This window comes from Ranitomeya imitator, chromosome 1, assembly GCF_032444005.1.
Source record: "Ranitomeya imitator isolate aRanImi1 chromosome 1, aRanImi1.pri, whole genome shotgun sequence".
Taxonomy (NCBI): domain Eukaryota; kingdom Metazoa; phylum Chordata; class Amphibia; order Anura; family Dendrobatidae; genus Ranitomeya; species Ranitomeya imitator.
In genome coordinates this window covers 1,105,348,336-1,105,367,219 of record NC_091282.1, presented here as the reverse complement: position 1 = coordinate 1,105,367,219, position 18,884 = coordinate 1,105,348,336, and the positions used below count along the sequence as shown (strand labels likewise).

The 18,884-nt window shown below is 43.3% G+C and overlaps 1 protein-coding gene across 1 annotated transcript in view; it reads right to left on the bottom strand.

Annotated features, from left to right (window-relative positions):
* Positions 1-3,242: 3,242 nt before the first annotated feature.
* The window catches only part of CFAP96 (cilia and flagella associated protein 96), a 36,720-nt gene continuing 21,078 nt past the window's right edge, over positions 3,243-18,884 (bottom strand). The window contains exons 7-8 of the mRNA XM_069745775.1: positions 6,648-6,814; positions 3,243-3,416 (exon numbers count right to left, since the gene is read on the bottom strand). Of these exons, the coding sequence (XP_069601876.1) occupies positions 3,368-3,416; positions 6,648-6,814 (216 nt within the window). The 3' untranslated portion in view covers positions 3,243-3,367. The remainder of the gene's footprint in view (positions 3,417-6,647; positions 6,815-18,884) is intronic.

Sequence of the window (18,884 nt, the reverse complement as noted above, 5' to 3'; positions counted from 1 at the left end):
GAGGAAACCATCTAACCCGAAGGAGCTGGAGTTTTGCCTTGGGGAATGGGCAAAACTCCCACTAGCCAGATGTGGAAAACTCATAGAGACTCATCCAAGGTGATTTGCAGCTGTAATTGCCACAATAGAAGGCTCTACAAAGTTCTGACTTTAGGGGGGTGAATACTTAAAGGGACACTGTCACCAGGATTTGTAGGGAACAATCTTCAGCCATGGAGGCGGGGTTTGGGGGTTTTTGATTCACCCTTTCCTTACCCGCTGGCTGCATGCTGGCTGCAATATTGGATTGAAGTTCATTCTCTGTCCTCCATAGTACACGCCTGCACAAGGCAAGATTGCACCTTGTGCAGGCGTGTACTACGGAGGACAGAGAATGAACTTCAATCCAATATTGCAGCCAGCATGCAGCCAGCGGGTAAGGAAAGGGTGAATCAAAAACCCCAAATCCCCGCCTCCATGGCTGAAGATTGTTCCCTCCAAATCCAGGTGACAGTGTCCCTTTAAGCGCACTGAAGTTTTCAGTTATCTTTTCCTATTTGATGTTTGCTTCACAATAAAAAAAAAGAAAATCGAATGTTCACAGTTGTAGACATGTTCTTTACATGAACTGATGCAAACCCTCAGAAAAAAACTGAAATTCCAGGTTGTGAAGTAGCTAAACAGGAAAAATGCCAAGGGGGAGGGGTTGAATACTTTCTCAAGCCACTTAGATCTATTGAGTGCTGCAGTGGTCCATGTCACTGGATCTTGAATGCTTCAGCCCCCTGTGCTCCTCCAATGCTGCATGCTAGCAGAATAGGACCACACACGGTTTGGACCAGTGGTATATCCTTGACATCAGCCCAAACTGGCAGTTTTCTGGAGTGTACAACCCCTAGAAGAACCGAATCTAAGAGGTTGGGGAGCGGTGTGCTACTGAAGACAGAATGGAATATCAAAGAGGTGTATGGAAGTATAAAATGTGTATTGTGTGTGGGAAAACACTAAATAGAGTCATCATCAAAATTGATTTTAGTATATCTCCCAAACTTTTTTGTTGGGATATGTGGTATTGAAATATAGAAGGATGTAAACTTCATCATTTACTTACAGACGATATATACAGTATGTCCTAACCAGCACAGATAGGACAGCAGGAGTCGGGCTAATAGACCTGCATTAGAGCAGCGTTTGTGATCTGAGATCTGATCCGTCTCATCTGTTAAGAGGGATCTGTAAGTGATTGATCGATACAGGAAGTGGGGAAAAAGAGGCTCATTAGTGCAGAAAGAAGCATTTTGCTGAAAAATGTTCTTATGAATAAAAAATGTCTTACATTGGTTGTACTGTTGGAACATTAAAAAAGTTTGTTGAGCTACAATAATCAGTTGTCCACAGAATAATTGATAAATTCCTGATCGCTGGTGGCCCCATCAGCAAGAGCCAAAGGGACACTAGAACAGGGTTTCTGAGCACTTAATGGATAGGTGTGGTCACCCATGTTTAAATGGAAACTGTAATGTAAAAAAACAATATTAGTGTGCAGATATGGGGTTAATCTGCAGGTCAGTAGCATTCTAAAGCCGTGCGGCTGCCATACTGGAAGCCCGGCTACCAGGAGGAGATGACCTGCTCCTGGCTGCCTCAGACTTTCATCCACAGAGGCGCAGTGTGGTTTCAGTCATCTCAGTACATAGGTGAGCGGCAGCTGTAACTATGTCCGGCACTGCCTGGCGGCCAGCTCAGCACTGATGCCGGCTGTCAGTCAGTGCCAGGGGTGTGTTTCAGGCGCCACTCACTACGTACTGGAAATAAAGTTAATTTGCTTTCAGGTTCCTTTTAATGATGCGCCTTTCATTGTTACTGGAGTGAGGGCGACTACCGAGTTCAGTTTCAGTGAATACCTACAAATAACCATAGGGGTATATACCGTAAATGGGCACTTCAAAAATATATAATACCCAAAAGAGGAAACTTTGGGATTTCCCTGATAATAAAATGTGTCAATGTTTGAGAATCAATTTAAAACATTAAAATAAAAAATAGGAGATGAATATAGAGTGAACCTAACCCAAACCCAGTTATAATAGAGAATGACATTTCATATTATACCGATATATCCACATATGCTAATGAGCCGTCACAGAATAAATTATCATAATGTACTGAGGCACATATCAAAGTGACAGAAAGTTGAAAATAAGTAAAATCCACAATGATCTATCCCAGACAAATGGTATTGCTAAGCCAATGCAAAATACGCACAATCTATAAAATACTTATTAATTGGCATTGCTAAGCCCATGCAAATGACGGATACACAATCTGCAAAAATGCCTGTTATACAGTCAAGTCCACATTGGACTTTTTAAATGCAAAAATGCGCAAAAAATTCATATGACCAGTAATTAGTAGAGTGCATGTGCAGGAAATAGAAGGATCAAATCCATCACATGCATAGAGATAGCGGCCATAGGGCTTGAGACATATCTGTGCCTACCCCAGCAGATACGCTAGTCACAGGTATATCCTTTACAACTGATTTATTCACATTTTTGGTATATGTCTCAAGCCCTATAGCTATCTCTATCTCTACCAAAAATGTGAATAAATCAGTTGTAAAGGATATACCTGTGACTAGCGTATCTGCTGGGGTAGGCACAGATATGTCTCAAGCCCTATGGCCGCTATCTCTATGCATGTGATGGATTTGATCCTACTATTTGCAGCACATGCACTTTCCTAATTACTATACTGCTTCATTGCATCTCCAACAGCACTATGTAGAAACGGGGGGCTCATTCTAGTGATAGTGAGGGTCCCAGCAGTAGAGCCTCCAGCAATAAGGGATTTATCGCCTATTCACGTAGTCGGATCTTGCTGTCATACTCCTTTTACTCCATTTCCATGTTGGTAACATACATTTCTTAGGTTAACAAGACGTATGGAACACATGGGAAGGAAAAAGACGAGACAAGATTTATTTTTTCGTCTTCTATTATGGAGACACATAGGTTTGCATATGAGCTGTAGACACCTAAATATAGTTAGTTAAATCTCTTTGGAACGTTGCCGTATTTCAGGTGCATTGCACAGACATGGAGTCCACATCCGGCCGTGTTAAATACTGGCACTCTGTACAATGTACAGGAGAAGGAAGAAGTGTATGGCATCTACAATGCTACAAGGGCCCAGCCATTCTCCTGCTATGTAAAGTGGTGTAGAATGAATATAGTATCATTAGAAATCACAGTGCGCTTGTAAGGGGTATAAAGCTTAAAATTATTTTATTTAGAAAAAATATAAACTGTACAGGTGCTTTTTATAATTCTTGTCTTTGCATTGTCACATGTACATTGGCTTTAAACACAGCTATTCCGCGCCGTCTTCAGTATGATATCAGCATTACCGACTTGTAGTTTTGTGGGTTCACTGACCTGTAAAGAAATGGACATTAAACAATGTAATAATAAATATATAAGCTGAGAGACATACCACAAAAGATTTGTAGGAGTAATTGCAGCAAAAGCTGGTCCTACAACGCATTTACTCGGGGCTGAATACAAATGCATGCCACAATTTTCAGATTCATGTTTTTAAAATAATTAGAAAACTAGTTGGCCCGTGCAAAATTTTCGCACATTGGTTGTCGGGGACACAGGCAATTTCAGGAAAATCAGGCTGGTCAACTGTTAAAGGGACTCTGTCACCTGAATTTGGAGGGAACAATCTTCAGCCATAGGGGCGGGGTTTTCGGGTGTTTGATTCACCCTTTCCTTACCCGCTGGCTGCATGCTGGCTGCAATATTGGATTGAAGTTCATTCTCTGTCCTCCATAGTACACGCCTGCGCAAGGCAAGATTGCCTTGTGCAGGCATGTACTACGGAGGACAGAGAATGAACTTCAATCCAATATTGCAGCCAGCATGCAGCCAGCGGGTAAGGAAAAAGTGAATCAAACACCCGAAAACTCCGCCTCTATGGCTGATGATTGCTCTATGGCTGATGATTATTCCCTCCAAATTCAGGTGACAGAGTCCCTTTAATGTATTTAATGAGATGATGAACACACAGAGGTATTTATATATGTAGAATGGTAATACAATAAATTAGTTTGATAAGTAGAGGCTAAAATATGTCTAGAGGTTGTGGTGCCACCTGCAGGTTATTTTTTTTTCTACAGGTTTCTGAAAATGAATGTTTAAACTGTATTTATTGATCAAATTGTGAATGTGTGGTTTGTTAGCGTCTTTTCTTGCTGAAGGGGGCAAGTTTACCTTTCAAATGGTGTATTATTTGTGTGTGGGGGGCGAAGTAATCACTGAAAAAGCAGTGCATGTTTACAAATGTGTATGTGCATATGTGACTCACCTGCAGTGAAGTGTGCAATCCTCCAATGTGCCTGAAATCGGCTAGGCAAGGAGTTTGGCAAGCTGGAAGGCCCCCAAGGCAAATGTTACGATTTGTTTGTGATGTCTGTAAGCAGCTTTGTGGTAGTGTGCTTTGGGGTAGTGTAGTGCCACCTGCAGGTCATTTTTCCTTACTGCAGGTTTATGAAAATTAATGTTTAAACTGTATTTTGTGATCACATCGTGGATGTGTGGTTTGTTTGGCTATTTTTTTGCTTAAGGGGGCAAGTTTATCTTTCCAATGTTGTATCATTTGTGTGTGTGGGTGCAGTATGAACGGAGATACAAAGCAATCACCGAAAAAGAGTGTTTACAAATAATATAGAAGAGCAATGTATCATTTCCTTTACACTTCACAGATACTTGCTACTTAGTGTTGGTGAGATCCCAATAGAATATGTGAAAAAATGTGGAAAAGTTCACAGGGTAAACATGAATACTTTTTCAAGCCAATGAACATACAGTATAGAACAAAAGTTTGGACACACCTTCTCATTTAAAGATTTTTCTGTATTTTCATGACTATAAAAATTGTACATTCACACTGAAGGCATCAAAACTATGAATTAACACGTGGAATTATATGCTTAACAAAAAAGTGTGAAACAACTGAAAATATGTCTTATATTCTAGGTTCTTCAAAGTAGCCACCTTTTGCTTTGATGACTGCTTTGCACACTCTTGGCATTCTCTTGATGAGCTTCAAGAGGTAGTCACCGGGAATGGTCTTCCACCAATCTTGAATGAGTTCCCAGAGATGCTTAGCACTTGTTGGCCCTTTTGCCTTCACTCTGCGGTCCAGCTCACCCCAAACCATCTCGACTGGGTTCAGGTCTGGTGACTGTGGAGGCCAGGTCATCTGGCGTAGCACCCCATCACTCTCCTTCTTGGTCAAATAGCCCTTACACAGCCTGGAGGTGTGTTTGGGGTCATTGTCCTGTTGAAAAATAAATGAGGGTTCAACTAAATGCAAACCGGATAGAATAGCATGCCGCTGCAAGATGCTGTGGTAGCCATGCTGGTTCAGTATGCCTTCAATTTTGAATAAATCCCCAACAGTGTAACCAGCAAAGCACCCCCACACCATCACACCTCCTCCTCCATGTCACAGTGGGAACCAGGCATGTAGAGTCCATCCATTCACCTTTTCTGCGTCGCACAAAGACACGGTGGTTGGAACCAAAGATCTCAAATTTGGACTCATCAGACGAAAGCACAGATTTCTACTGGTCTAATGTCCATTCCTTGTGTTCTTTAGCCCAAACAAGTCTCTTCTGCTTGTTGCCTTTCCTTAGCAGTGGTTTCCTAGCAGCTATTTTACCATGAAGGCCTGCTGCACAAAGTCTCCTCTTAACAGTTATTGTAGAGATGTGTCTGCTGCTAGAACTCTGTGTGGCATTGACCTGGTCTCTAATCTGAGCTGTTAACCTGCGATTTCTGAGGCTGGTGACTCGGATAAACCTATCCTCAGAAGCAGAGGTGACTCTTGGTCTTCCTTTCCTTGGGCGGTCCTCATGTGAGCCAGTTTCTTTGTAGTGCTTGATGGTTTTTGCCACTGCACTTGGGGACACTTTCAAAGTTTGCCCAATTTTTCGGACTGACTGACCTTCATTTCTTAAAGTAATGATGGCCACTCGTTTTTCTTTACTTAGCTGCTTTTTTCTAGCCATAATACAAATTCTAACAGTCTATTCAGTAGGACTATCAGCTGTGTATCCACCAGACTTCTGCACAACACAACTGATGGTCCCAACCCCATTTATAAGGCAAGAAATCCCATTTATTAAACCTGACAGGGCACACCTGTGAAGTGAAAACCATTCCCGGTGACTACCTCTTGAAGCTCATCAAGAGAATGCCAAGAGTGTGCAAAGCGGTCATCAAAGCAATAGGTGGCTACTTTGAAGAACCTAGAATATAATACGTAATTTCAGTTGTTTCACACTTTTTTGTTAAGTATATAATTCCACATGCGTTAATTCATAGTTTTGATGCCTTCAGTGTGAATGTACAATTTACATAGTCATGAAATTATAGAAAAATATTTAAAAGAGAAGGTGTGTCCAAACTTTTGGTCTGTACTGTATATATGTATATATATATATATATATATATATATATATACTGTATATGTCCTATGCTTTACTAACTTTTGTAGCTACAAAGTCTTCAGTTACTGCTCTTCACCTAATTTATAGAGGTTAATTCATTGGGGAAAAAAAAAGTAAAGTCTGAATTCTTAATGACTATAGCCCTTACTTTATAACATGTGATTCCAAGATACTTCTTATAGGATATGATTTGGGCCCTGCTGAAGGCTGGAAGGTCTTTCCTCCTTTTACAGCACTTTTTGTAGACTTTTTTCCGTAGGACTCATTAGAGTGCGATGGATATGGGTCAAATGTCCCTGCCTTCATACCTCCTGGCTGGTAACAGAAATTGCAAGAAAATAAGTTAATAAATAAAATTAGAAGACATACGCAATTGAGCAGTTTAGCAACAAAGACAGGATACTAATGGAGCTACATTCACTTCACTATACTGGATAGCTTACACTGTCTGTGCAGTGTGAATTATTAGGAATTCAAATTATGATGGTCCAAGAAAGGTCGATAATTGTATCATTGCATTTATGTCTACACTAGGTACACAAGCAGTGTACTGTCACTGATGGATGGAAAGTGTGCAGATTATCGATATGTGGGTGTGTATTGAAATTCCCTTAGATCGGCAACATTTATATATAAAAATGATGTGCGTTTGTTGATACCGGTGCACATGTGCACTGACATATGTAGTTCTAGCACTTACACCATATGTCATGAAGTGACAAGGGACTGCAGGCACATACCCGATCACTCGAATTAGGAGTGCCCTAGGATATGCCTGTCTCCCGGTCTCATACCTTGCTATGCTTCTATCTTACACTATGGCTGGTCCGAATAACTAAAGCAATTGTTACCATCCACCTCTCGTGTCTCCCCTTTTCCTCATAGTTTGTAAGCTTGCGAGCAGGGCCCTCACTCCTCCTGGTATCTGTTTTGAACTGTATTTCTGTTATGCTGTAATGTCTATTGTCTGTACAAGTCCTTTCTATAATTTGTAAAGCGCTGCGGAATATGTTGGCGCTATATAAATAAAAATTATTATTATTATTATCTTAGGGTACCGTCACACTGTTTGGTCGCTGGAGAGCTGTCACACAGACAGCTCTCCAGCGACCAACGATCCCGAAGTCCCCGGTAACCAGGGTAAACATCGGGTTACTAAGCGCAGGGCCGCTCTTAGTAACCCGATGTTTACCCTGGTTACCAGAGTAAACGTTAAAAAAAAAAAAAAAACACTACATACTTACATTCCTGTCGCGTCCCTCGGCGCTGTGCTTCTCTGCACTGACAGTGAGCGCTGGACAGCCGGAAAGCAGAGCGGTGACGTCACCGCTGTACTTTACGGCTGGCCGGCGCTCACCAGTCAGTGCGGGAAGCTGAAGGCGAGGGACATGACCAGACACCGGGAATGTAAGTATGTAGTGTTTTTCTTTTTACATTTACACTGGTAACCAGGGTAAATATCGGGTTACTAAGCGCGGCCCTGCGCTTAGTAACCCGATGTTTACCCTGGTTACCAGTGAAGACATTGCTGAATCGGCGTCACACACGCCGATTCAGCGATGTCAGCGGGAGATCCAGCGACGAAATAAAGTTTCAAACGATCTGCTACGACGTACGATTCTCAGCGGGGTCCCTGATCGCAGTAGCGTGTCAGACACAGCGAGATCGCAAGGATATCGCTGGAACGTCACGGATTGTGCCGTCCTAGCGACCAAGGTGCCACTGTGTGACGGTACCCTTACCCTATCTGTTCCCATCCCCATCCAGGGAGATGTGAGGCCAAAGTGTGTAGACAAACACTAACCAGACTTACAGGGGTAAAGAGACAGAGATAAAAGAAAACTACAATCATACAAATACACTCACAACACAACAGAGTGGGAAATGGGAGGAATAGGAAGGAAAAAATCAAATGGGAGAGGATAAGGATAAACATGCCAACAAACTCTATGCATCAATATTTGGAAAAACTCTAACCGCCTACTCCAAATGCTAATGTCTCTCCTTCAACTCCAAACCATGTAGAGGTAACAATCACTGGCAAGGTCAGAAGCAAGGAGGAGGGTTCTTATAACTGCTTTGAGTAAGTAACTCAGAACAGCTGATACAACTCAAGACAGAAGTCCAGGAGTACAGCTAAGCAGTATAACCATTGAAGCACCAGAGCAAAGAAAGCCAGAACTTGTAATAGGACAGTGATGCCGTTCTAACTACCGCAGGTGTATGTGTCACCAGATGCTGCGATCGTCCGACGACACTCTGTTGCGGTATCCCAGTGACACCATAACAATATTTTATGGCTTTGAGGTCCGACAGCTATAGCTGACCATAAATGTCAAAGACTGTCAGTTATAGGTTTATATCTGGATGTGAGTGTGCGCTGTTATAACAACTAGCTGCAAAAGAATATTTATTATTATAAACCAGAATAAAAGCAACACTTAGAAACTGAATGAAAAGAATAAAGTTTCAGAAAGTTATCTGTTACATACTGCGGACTGATACAATTGAGAAAAATGCAGATATAGTTAATCAACTCATTATACATTTATAATGTATATACATTTGTGGAGATCACGTACCTAGGTATACTTTTTGGTTAGGTAAAAGCGGTCCACGTTCTTTGGGAACCATCAGCTATAAATTGCTTTAAAAGGAAATTTGCGCTATATTATTTCTGCCGAAAGCACCAGGCAGCAGAAATCAGAGACTAGCTGCATGATTGCTGTCGGTTATGTTTACGAGAAAAGAGTTTGCAGAGCCAGACAGGGACCATAGAGAGAGATGAGATGAGTCTGGCCTCTCCCCACAGCGCTCCAAATGATTGACAGGTCTCTCCTTATATATACACACGAGCAAGACATGTCAATTATTTGGAGCAGACTGGTCCTTTCAATGTTTTTGCTGAAATGTCGGAACGTTTCAGAGAACAACATACCTGGCTGCAATCGTGTAAGGCTATGTGCACACGTTGCGGATTTGCCCGTGGATCCGCAGCGTTTTTGACGCAGCGGATCTGCAGCAGTTTTCCATACATTTTACAGTAGCATGTTAACCTATGGAAAACCAAATCCGCTGTGCACATGCTGCTGGAAAAAAAAACGAGCGGAAACGCAGCGTTGTTTTTTCCACAGCATGTTGATTCTTTGTGCAGATTTCCAGTGTTTCTTCACCCATTGACTTCCATTGTGTCAGGCCAATTCACAGCAAAACCGCAGGTTTAAAAAAGATTTGCTGCGGAATTGGGTGCGAGAAACTCGGCTGATCGGGAGGGGGAAGAGTGTATGGGCGGAGACTATGTGTGCGCGGTGAAGATGTGCGTGTCAGTGTGCTGGTGTTTGTGTGTGTCTGCGGTGGTCTGCAGGGCTGTGTGTGTCTGTGGGGCTGTGTGTGTCTGTGTGCAGGGATCACGGGGCTGTGTGTTTCTGTGCGTGGGTGTGTGTGTGTGGATCTGTATGTAGGCAGGTATCGTCCAATGGGACTACTATTCCCATCCGGTTATGCCTGCTAAAGTGACAGGTAGCCGGATGATGGGACAGTATGGTCCCTTCATCCGGCTACTGTGTTCAAGTGTAAAAAAAAAAACAAATACACACATACAACATACAGAATATACAACATACAGAACATACAGTGCATACAACATACAGAACATACAACATACAGTACATACATACAGTTCATACAACACGTACATATAACATAACATACAGTTCATACATATCGACAGACATACAATATACAGTACATACTCACCATCACCTTGATCCCCAAAGCCATTGCTCACTGGTAAAAAATATTAAAAATAATAAACAAACAATAAACTCCCTGATCCGCAGAAATCCAATTAATACGAGTGTCCCACGACGATCTCCCGTGGAGAGCTGCCACATTAGCTGATGCGACCGCTCTCCAGAGGCTCCGGCGATACAGTGACGGAAGGTATCCATCCTCACTGTATACCTCCGCCGCTGTGAGAAATAGTTCCTACTCTCACTTGCGGCACTGCTGTGTGGGAAAATTCCCATGCAGCTTTGCCATAAAGTGAGAGCCTGAACTACTGTAACCTCTTCAGTGATGCACAGCAGGAGCCATTGTCTCTGGAGGCGCTATAGAGCGGTGACATCACCTGATGTCACTGTCCTGTAGAGGAGATCATCATGGGACACTCGTTATTAATTGGACTACGGCGGAAAGTGAGTATACGGTTGGTTTATTATTTTTTTATTTTTTGCAGGCGATCGAATATGGTAAGTATGGTGAAATTAAGAATATAAAAATACTTTATTCTGGCTGTCTTTTTTTTTTAACTCTTTCACTATAATAGGATTAATAATGGATAGGCGTCTTACAATACAAAGGCGACATTAACCACTTATTACCACATATCCCACCGCTACAGTGGAGTGGGAAGAGATGCTATTTGTAGCCGGTAAGGGGGGGGGGGGCAAATATCCATGGCCCCTCTCTAGGCTATGAATATCAGCCTGCAGCTGTCTGCCCATGCCTTTCTGGCTATAAAATATAGGGGGGCCCCACGTCATTTTTTTGGGTGTCCCCCTATTTTAATAGCCAATAAAGGCTATGCAGACAGCTGCAGGCAGATATTCATAGCATGGGAAGGGGCCATGGGTATTACCCCATTTCCAGGCTACAAATATATTCCCCCGGCCGTCGGCTTTCCCCCTCTGGCGCAGAAAATTGCACGGGAGCCCATGCCATTTTTTTTTGCAAAAATTAACCATTTTTGACTAATAAACATCGGCCTTGCTATTATATATATATATATATATATATATATATATATATGGATATATCTATTGAGATAGATATGGATATATCTATCTATAGATAAATCTATCCATAGATCTATCTACATCTATCCATAGATCGATCTATCTGTCTATCTCATTCCTTCTATCTATCTATTTATCTATCTATTATCCAGAAAAATGAAGGCAGCACTCCATTAGAAAAAATAAATGTGGTTTATTGGCCCATGTGCAACGTTTCAGTCCAAGATGTGGACCTTTCTCAAGGTCTTGGACTGAAACGTCGCACATGGGCCAATAAACCACATTTATTTTTTCTATTGGAGTGCTGCCTTCATTTTTCTGGATAATAGCATGAGGTTTGATACATACCTGGAATGATTTTTTGCACCCTTTGTTCTCTTTTGGTGCTGCTTTTTGTTTTCTTTTTCTCTATCTATCTATCTATCTGTGTTTAATGTAGTGTGGGTTGGACAAATGTAAAAGAGGAGGTTGGACAAGAAATGACATCACAAATCTTTTTTTTTTGTTCAATAAGAGATCTTTATTAGCTTTCAAAAACGTATACAAATTTGCATAAAAAAACACATCAAAACCGCGCAAAAAATGCATCAAAAACGCAACTGCGTTTTCTGCCAAGAGGTGCAGATTCAGTGCGGAAAAATCCTCAGGCAAATTCGCAACGTGTGCACATAGCCTTAGCTAGTCTCTGATGCATACTGCTCATGGTTTGGACAGCAGGAAATGAAGTGATGAATTCCTTTTAAGACGTTTGCAGACTACAGAGTCTTATAAACCAAGATGAGTTTTTTAAAAGTTTAGTTGCCCTTTAAATAAGACAATAGGAATAGGATGACAGGTTTTCCTTAACCGCTTCACAACATTTTATGTAAGTTTACGTTATGGTCAGGATTGGCTTCCAGCAAAATGATGTGCCCGCACTATGGCCTCTGGGAGCTCGACTTAAGCTTATTTCACATTTCCGTTGTTTTGGAACCGTCACAATGCGTCGTTTTGGAGAAAAAAAGTTGCCCGCAGGATGCGTTTTTGCACCATAGACTTGCATTAGCGACGCATTGCGACGTATGGCCATACGTTGCATGCGTCGTCCACTGGATGCGTCGGGTTTTGGCGGCCCCTCGTTTTGAAAAAACGTTCAAGGGAACATTTTTTCGTACGTTGCATCCTGCATTTTGAACTGCGCATGCCCGGGTGGAAATCTCTCTCTCCTCCCCGGGACTTTAGAATGGGCAGCGGACGCGTTGAAATACTGCTCACGTTATGCACAAACTCACAAAGGTATGTTGGTACGTCGCGCTGACACTTTGTGACGGCCCCATACCAACGTAAATGTGAAAGAAGCCTTAAAGGGAACCTGTCACCCCCCCCGCCCCACCCCCCATGGCGTTTTTAAGTAAAAGAGCCACCTTCTGCAGCACTAAGGCTGCATTCTGTGAAGGTGGATCTTATGGTTTTGCTTCCTAATAACGCTGAAATATTCAGTTTTATAAATCGCGTGCCATACCCGTATTTTGTGGGTACGGTGGGTACGTTTTTTCCCCCGGACTCAACCACCTCCCAGCCGTCAATCATGCCCTCAGTGCGCCGGTCGCCGCCTCCTCTGTTTGTATTCACGTAACCGGTGCCTGCGCTCTCATTTTTTGGGCATGCGCCGTGCACGCTGCCCTGGAACTCACATCAGCTGATCTAATGATCTCGCGCCTGCGTGTAGCGGAGGCCCGAGATCCCGCCCCGCAGTGTGTTATGATTTATTCACACTACGGGGCTGGGAATCTGGCACATGCACAGTTATTATCTGCGGCTGTCTCCATCTCCCTCCGCCTCTTTCCTCCAGCGTTATACGACTCGTCTGCAGCTTGTGATCACTATGACGCTGCAGTGCAAACAAGTCGTACCATGCTGGCGGAAAGAGGGGGAGGGAGATGGGGACAGATGCAGATAATAACTATGCATGTGCCAGATTCCCAGCCCCGCAGTGTGAATAAATCATAACACACTGCGGGGCGGGATCTCGGGCCTCCGCTACATGCAGGCGCGAGATCATTAGATCAGCTGATGTGAGTTCCAGGGCAGCGCGCATGGCGCATGCCCAAAAAATGAGAGCACAGCGCAGGCGCCGGTTACCTGAATACAAACAGAGGAGGCGGCGACCAACACACTGAGGGGATGATGGACGGCTGGGAGGTGGCTGAGTCCAGGGGAAAAAACGTACCCACTGGACACAATACAGGTATGGCGCGCAATTTATAAAACTGAATACAGTATATCAGCATTATTAGGGAGCAAAAACATAAGAGCCACCTTCACAGAATGCAGCCTTAGTGCTGCAGAAGGTGGCTCTTTTACTTAAAAATGCCCTGGCTGGGGGGGTGACAGGTATATTTAACCCCTAAATACCACGATCAATGGCAATCGCAGCATTTAGAAAGCTGGCAGAGGGATGAGACGCCCATCGACACCCCTGCGTTGTCATAGCAGGCTACTGATTGTTCCCATGGAAACCCAAGGTCATCATGACAACCTCTGGGTCTGACAGCTATGGTGGCCTGTGTAGACCATGCCAGAAGCATGGCCTGAAAGGTGTTCTGTCAGAGTCACACTGACAGCTAATTGCAATGCATTATACCATCAATCAGACTAATAGAAGTTAGCATCCCATAGAGGGACCAAATAATAAAATTAAAAAAAATTGTAAAAATATTTGAAAAAAAATCATAAATTAAAGAACAAAAAGAGAAAAAAATGTTACACCAATAAACAGGTACATTTATGTAAAAAAAATAAATAAATAAAATTAGGCAGGCTCTCAAATCTAAATACCCCCTCTCTTCTGAGCCCTAGTGTGCCTAAACCATGTTTAGTGTCCACATGCTTGGCATTTCTGTAGTGACGAGAGCCCGCCTAATTTACAGGCGTATGTCTCCAGAAGCATAAGCTGGGCATAGTGTACTGGGCACTACAATGGCAGATTTGTAATTTTCACTCCGCAACATCCACTGCTTCTTGTTTCTGGAAAACACCCATGGAGTCAAAATCATCTCAATACACCTGTAGATAAATTCCCAGAGGGGTGTAATTTCCATAATGGATTCACAAGAGGGGGGATTGTGCTTTCTAGCAGTTAGGGGCTCTGTATATGGAGTCCGCAAACTATTCTTGGAAAACATGCTCTCCATGAGTGGAATAGCGTTCCATCCCTCCTGAGTCTCGCCACGTGGCTAAGCAGTACTGTACAGCCACTTATGGGGTATTGCCACGTTCAGCAGGAATTGTATGTTTTGGTGTCATTTTTACCTATTTTTTTGTGAAAATATAAAATTTTGGGCTAAAACAACATTTTTTGTGGAAAAATTTAATATTTTTTTCTTCACTGCACACCTGTGGTGTCAATACGATTGCTGCACTTATAGTGGGTTCTTCTGTTCTGGCACCTCAGAGGCTCTTCCAGTGGGTTATGGCACTCACAAACCATAAAAGCAAAATCTGCACTAAATTATGCCGCTTTTTCCCTTCTGAGCTTTGCACTGTGCCTGAAAAGTAGTTTTTGACCACATGGGATATTGACATACTGAGGGGAAATTGTGTAACAAATATTGTAATGTTCATTAACTCCGATTATCCATTTTGAAAATTAAAAACGTGGGGCCAAAGCAACATTTTAGAGGAAAAACATGGTAATTTTCCATTTACCGTATATACTCGAGTATAAGCCGACCCCCCTAATTTTGCCACAAAAAACTGGGAAAACTTATTGACTCGAGTATAAGCCTAGGGTGGAAAATGCAGCAGCTACCGGTGAATTTCAAAAATAAAAATAGATGCTCCATACTGTTCATTATGGCCCCATAGCAGTGCCATATAGTGCTCTGCACCGTTCATTATTGCCCCATAGCTGTGCCATATAGTGCTCTGCGCTGTTCATTATTGCTCCATAGCTGCCATATAGTGCTCTGCGCCGTTCATTATTGCCCCATAGCTGCCATATAGTACTCTGCGCCGTTCATTATTTCCCCATAGATGTACCATAGAAAGCTGTGCCATATAGTGCTCTGCGCCGTTCATTATTGCCCCATAGCTGCCATATAGTGCTCTGCGCCGTTCATTATTGCCCCATAGCTGCCATATAGTGCTCTGCGCCGTTCATTATTGCCCCATAGCTGCCATATAGTGCTCTGCGCCGTTCATTATTGCCCCATAGCTGCCATATAGTACTCTGCGCCGTTCATTATTTCCCCATAGATGTACCATAGAAAGCTGTGCCATATAGTGCTCTGCGCCGTTCATTATTGCCCCATAGCTGCCATATAGTGCTCTGTGCCGTTCATTATTGCCCCATAGCTGTTATATAGTGCTCTGCGCCGTTCATTATTGCCCCATAGCTGCCATATAGTACTCTGCGCCGTTCATTATTTCCCCATAGATGTACCATAGAAAGCTGTGCCATATAGTGCTCTGCAACGTTCATTATTGCCCCATAGCTGTGCCATTTAGTGCTCTGCACCGTTCATTATTGCCCCATAGCTGTGCCATATAGTGCTCTGCGCCGTTCATTATTGCCCCATAGATGTACCATAGAAAGCTGTGCCATATAGTGCTCTGCGCCGTTCATTATTGCCCCATAGCTGCCATATAGTGCTCTGCGCCGTTCATTATTGCGCCATAGCTGCCATATAGTGCTCTGCGCCGTTTATTATTGCCCCATAGCTCTGCCATATAGTGCTCTGCACCGTTCATTATTGCCCCATAGCTGTGCCATATAGTGCTCTGCGCCGTTCATTATTGCCCCATAGCTGTGCCATATAAAGCTGTGCCATTGCTGCTGCAATAAAAAAAAAAAATGCCATACTCACTTCTCTTGCTTGCAGCTCCCGGCGTCCCGTCCCGGCGTCTCTCCGCACTGACTGATCAGGCAGAGGGCGCCGCGCACACTATATGCGTCACCGCGCCCTCTGACCTGAACAGTCAGAGCAAGAGGACGCGAAGACAGAGCGGCGCCCGGCGGGTGGAACGCGGACAGGTGAATATTACATACTTACCTGCTCCCGGCGTCCCGCTCCCTCTGCCCGTCACACGGTCTTTGGTGCCGCAGCCTCTTCCTCTATCAGCGATCACCGGCACCGCTGATTAGAGAAATGAATATGCGGCTCCACCCCTATGGGAGGTGGAGCCGCATATTCATTTCTCTAATCAGCAGTCCCACGTGACCGCTGAACAGAGGAAGAGCTGCAGCACCGAAGACCGTGGGACGGGCAGAGGGAGCGTCAGGAGCACCGGGACTAGGTGAGTATGCCTCAGCGCCCTCTCCCCCTCACCCGCCGACCCTGCCGCCCCCCGTGACTCGAGTATAAGCCGAGAGGGGCACTTTCAGCCCAAAATTTTGGGCTGAAAATCTCGGCTTATACTCAAGTATGTACGGTACTCAGCCAAATGTTATACAATTCTGTGAATTGCCAGAGGGTTAAAAATGCTCACTACACCCCGAGATGAATAGCTCAAGAGGTGTTGTTTCCAAAATAGGGTCACTTGTGGGAGTTTCTGCTGTTTTGGTATGTCAGGGGCTCTTCAAATGTGACAAGGCATCCGCAATCTATTCTAGCCAAATTTGAGCTCCGGAATTCAGTTGGTGCTCCTTCCCTTCTGAGCCATGCCGTGCACCCAAACAGTAGTTTTACACCACTTACGGGATAAAGTGTTCAGTCCATTTTCTCTTGTTACTCTTGTGAAAATTAACAATTTGGGACTAAAGCAACAGTTTTGTGGGAAAAATGTGATTTTTTTTTCATTTTCATGGCTCAAAGTTTTAAAATTCTGAGAAGCACCTGTGAATTCAAGGTGCTCCCCACACCCCTAGATAAATTCCTTGAAGGGTCTAGTTTCCAAAATGGAATCACTTGTGGGAAGTTTCCACTGTTTAGCTACATCAGGGGCTCTGCAAACATGATATGGCATCCACTATTTATTCCAGCCAATTTTGCGATCCAAAAATCAAATGGCGTTCCCTCTCCTCGGAGACCTGCTGTGCGCCTAAACAGTAGTTTTTCTCCACATATTAGGTACCAACGTACTCAGGAAAAATTGTTCAGTACATTTCCTGCTGTTACTCTTGAGAAAATGCTAAAGCAACATTTTTGTTGGAAAAAGTAAAATCTTATTTTTTCCTTCACAGTGCTTTAAATCCTGTGAAGCATTTGATGGGTTAATAAACTTCTTGAATGTGGTTTTGAGGGGTGTAGTATTTAAGATGTCACTTTTGGGTATTTTCTGTCACATAGGCACTTCAAAGTCACGTCAATTGTGAGTGGTCTGATGCAGTCCAGAAATAGATAACTGAAAAACATAAAAAGGCAGAAACAAAAACAAGAAACAGTCCCTCGTTCACCAATTTATTAGTAGAACTGGTTCCACAAAGCATCGATGTAGTCCACTTTCCCTGAATCTAGCTCCGGCGACTGTGAATAGCAGTGAAGTTCCTGCTATTCACAGGCGCCGGGTACTGACTACAATGCTCATCATTGTCACCGGTTCTCGCTGAGTGCAGCATGAGTCAGTGACACTGATGAGCGTTGTAGTCAGTACCTGGCACCTGTGAATAGCAGGAACTTTACAGTTGCTGGAGACAAATTCAGGGAAAGAGGACTATATTGGTGCTTTATGGGACCAGTTCTACTAATAAAGTGTTGAACGAGGGACAGTCTCTTTATTTCTGTCTTTATGTTTTTCAGGTATCCATTTCTGGACTAAATGGGGTTCGGTGGATTACGGTGGACCTGCATGGGAATTTTTTTATTTTCAATAGGTGAACAAGGGATAGTGTGGGGGAGTTTTTATTAATTTAAAGCATTTTTCTGAGTGTGGGTTTTGATTACCAGGTTAGTAATGGGGATGTCTGATTAGACACCTCTCCATTACTAACACCAGGGCTTGATGCCAGCTGTGATTTTTGACAAATTACAGCTGTCATCAACGCCAACAACCATTATCTCGATTGCCACTGCACCAGGGCAATCAGGAACGGCTGGACAAAGCGCCACAATTGGCGCATCTAATGTGATGCGACAATTCTGGGGTGGCTCCGTGCTGGTATTTTTAGTCTGGAAAGTGCCCAATAACCTGGGACCTTCCCAGCCTGTTAATAGAAGCCCAGAGCTGTCTGCTTTACCTTGGCTGGTTATCAAAAATAGGAGGGATGCAACGTTACTTTCTTAAAATTATTTATTTAGTTAATAAGTTAAATAAGGCTAAACACCCTTTAGTGCCACGTGAAAGGCACACAGGGGTGAAAGTTTATTATTTGTAGGGGGCTTATGACATTATGTACCTACAGGATATCTATATATTCTATATATCTAATCTCTTTATTCTGACGGTTCTGTCTGTGAATTTACTCTACTTGGCTGATGAAATTTCGAGTTTCCTTTGAGATCGGGGGGCATACACATGGTCCGTGTGCTGTCCGATTTCTTTCTCGCACTTATAGACTTGCATTGGGGAGTCTCGTCGGTTCTACGCAGTCAATCACAGCATGCCGCAATATTCTACTCAGTTCGATTAGAGCTGAGAGAAAACTTGCAGATGAGCACTGACTCATTTAA